This window comes from Vulpes lagopus, chromosome 23, assembly GCF_018345385.1.
Source record: "Vulpes lagopus strain Blue_001 chromosome 23, ASM1834538v1, whole genome shotgun sequence".
Taxonomy (NCBI): Eukaryota; Metazoa; Chordata; class Mammalia; order Carnivora; family Canidae; genus Vulpes; species Vulpes lagopus.
This window is the reverse complement of record NC_054846.1, coordinates 63450441-63452752: the sequence shown is the minus strand read 5'-3', so window position 1 is coordinate 63452752 and position 2312 is coordinate 63450441. Positions and strand designations below refer to the sequence as shown.

General features: G+C 43.9%; 1 protein-coding gene across 1 annotated transcript; it reads right to left on the bottom strand.

Moving 5' to 3' along the window:
• Window positions 1-1241: 1241 nt before the first annotated feature.
• LOC121481062 (protein lin-37 homolog) lies at window positions 1242-1895 on the bottom strand. Its single transcript, XM_041738019.1, has 2 exons — window positions 1890-1895; window positions 1242-1812 (listed from the first exon to the last, which is right to left on the bottom strand). Exons 1-2 carry the CDS (start codon window positions 1893-1895, stop codon window positions 1297-1299), a joined length of 522 nt encoding a protein of 173 aa, XP_041593953.1. The 3' UTR covers window positions 1242-1296.
• Window positions 1896-2312: the final 417 nt, after the last annotated feature.

The window sequence follows — 2312 nt, the reverse complement described above, 5'->3', positions numbered from 1 at the left end:
CCTTCTCCTGGATTCAAATCATGTCCTGTAATTCATCTGATTGAAATTTGCAACCTCACCCAGGTTGCAAGAAAGGAAACTTCTAGTACAGTTTGAGTGAATTCTTGAGTGTTCTTAAGAATTTTTAACTCTGGGACACCTGGGTGGCTCAGAGGTTGGTTGAGCATCTGCCTTTGGCTCAGGGTATGATCCTGGGGTCCTGGGATCAAGTCCCACATCGGGCTTCCTGCATGGACCCTGCTTTTCCCTCTGTCTCTCTCTGTATCTCTCGTGAATAGATAAATAAAATCTTTTTTTTTTAAAGAATTTTAATTCTGTTTTTCTTTAGAAACTGAGGCCCTTCCAGTCTTCTTCCACGATTCTGTATAACAGAATTGGTCTGCGTACAGCCAGAGCATTCGGGTTATTCAAAGCTCCTTCAAAGGTTCTAATATGCAAGCAAAGTTGAGAACCACAGTTATATCCTCTTCTGTAGCTCCAAAGACATGTTAATTTTATTGCACTGAATCGTCTCACCCTTTCTTTGTCTGCCACAAGTTGTATTGATGAAGTGAAGTTATAATATAGAATGTGGTTAAAACTTAAGCCCCCCGCCCCCCCAAAAAAAACTTAAGGCCCCAGGATTAGACTGCTTTGTCTTTAGTGAATTTCTTAACTTCTCTGCCCTAGGTCATCAGCTGTAAGATGGGGACAGTAATTGTACCTAGAGTTTTGTAAGTAGAATTAGGTGACATTATACATGTAATGTTTACTGAACAGAACCTACACATATTAAATGCTCAGTAAATGTTAGCTCTTCTTAATTTTTTTATGCAAAAAATTCTTTGTGGAAAAGTAGATCAAGACTTAACAAAAGTTGGTCTGTGTTATTGCACCTGACTTTAGGATCCAAAAATTTTTTGCCATGTTGTGCCTTTCCTTCTGGAATTGTAAGTTGAGAACACAATGCTAGTACCTGTTTACACTGTGAAGTGGATATTGTTACAGAGAACACACCAGAGCCTTTCTCCCTGTTAAGCAAATCATGCCTGTGTGAATGTATGATCTGTGGAGAAACCCCTGTAGTTTTTACCTGCTGATGCTGTCTGTCTTGTTGGAGAATAAATTTTGGATGTTTTTTTTTTTCTTTCCCCCCCAAAAAAAAAACAAAAAAAAAAAAAAACATTTTTTTTTTTTTTTTTGTGCCAACTGCTTTTATGTCTGGGCTGGGAAATAGGGGCTGGAGTAAGCAGAGGCCGGCATGAAGGTGCAAAGGAGGCGAATGTTTATTGGGGGGGCGTGGGGGGCAGGGGAACATCACTGTCGCTCATACATCTCCCGCAGGATCTTCATGCTTTCTGAGTACCGAAGCTGGTTCCGATGAGATGCCTCCTTCCACCTCTGGCGGATGCGTTTCCAGCGCTGCATGTTGCGATAGATGAGTGTGGACGGTGAGGGCTCAGGCTCCGAGGGCTCATCATCAGGGGTACCCTGGGTCTCAGGCTGCAGGGGGGATGGAATTCGGGATCTGCAAGCATCTCCAGGTGGCCCAGCGGCTGTGGGTGGAGGCAGCTTGTACACATCACGACTCTTGCTGTTGGTGACCTCGGAACTCTCCTCATCCTCAGGCAGCGGGGGCAGCGGGGAGCTGGGGGAGCGTTCCCGCTCGCGCACTGAGGGGCTGTTGCGCATCCAGGCACGGCAGATTGGGTACAGTGGTGTCTTCTCGCTGAACTGGGCCAAGTCCACACTCCGGTCAAACAGCTTGATCACATACGTGTTGGATCGCTGCGGCGATCCAAATGAATCTCTTCCTTTCCAATCCTTATACTTCTGCCTTCATTTTCTGGTCTTATTATATTGGTCAGCACCTCCAATGTCATGCTGAGCATTAATGGTGATAGAAGTACCTCCATCTTATTGGCCTGCTTAGTTCCCAATGTTAAAGGAAATGCTTCTAAGATTTAGAAGATTACTCATAAAGTCTGAGGGTTTTTATTTATTTATTTATTTATTTATTTATTTATTTATTTATTTATTTATTTATTTATTTATGATAGACATAGAGAGAGAGAGAGGCAGAGACATAGGAGGAGGGAGAAGCAGGCTCCGTGCCAGGAGCCCAACGTGGGACTCCATTCCGGGACTCCAGGATCGCGCCCTGGTCCAAAGGCAGGCGCTAAACCGCTGCGCCACCCAGGGATCCCCAAAGTATGAGTTTTGATAGAGATATTGCTATAGCTACTCTTTTATTTTAAGGAAGTTTTCTTATTTTTTAAGGGGCACTGAATTTTATTGCATGTTTTCCTGGCATCAGGGAAGATGATCCTATG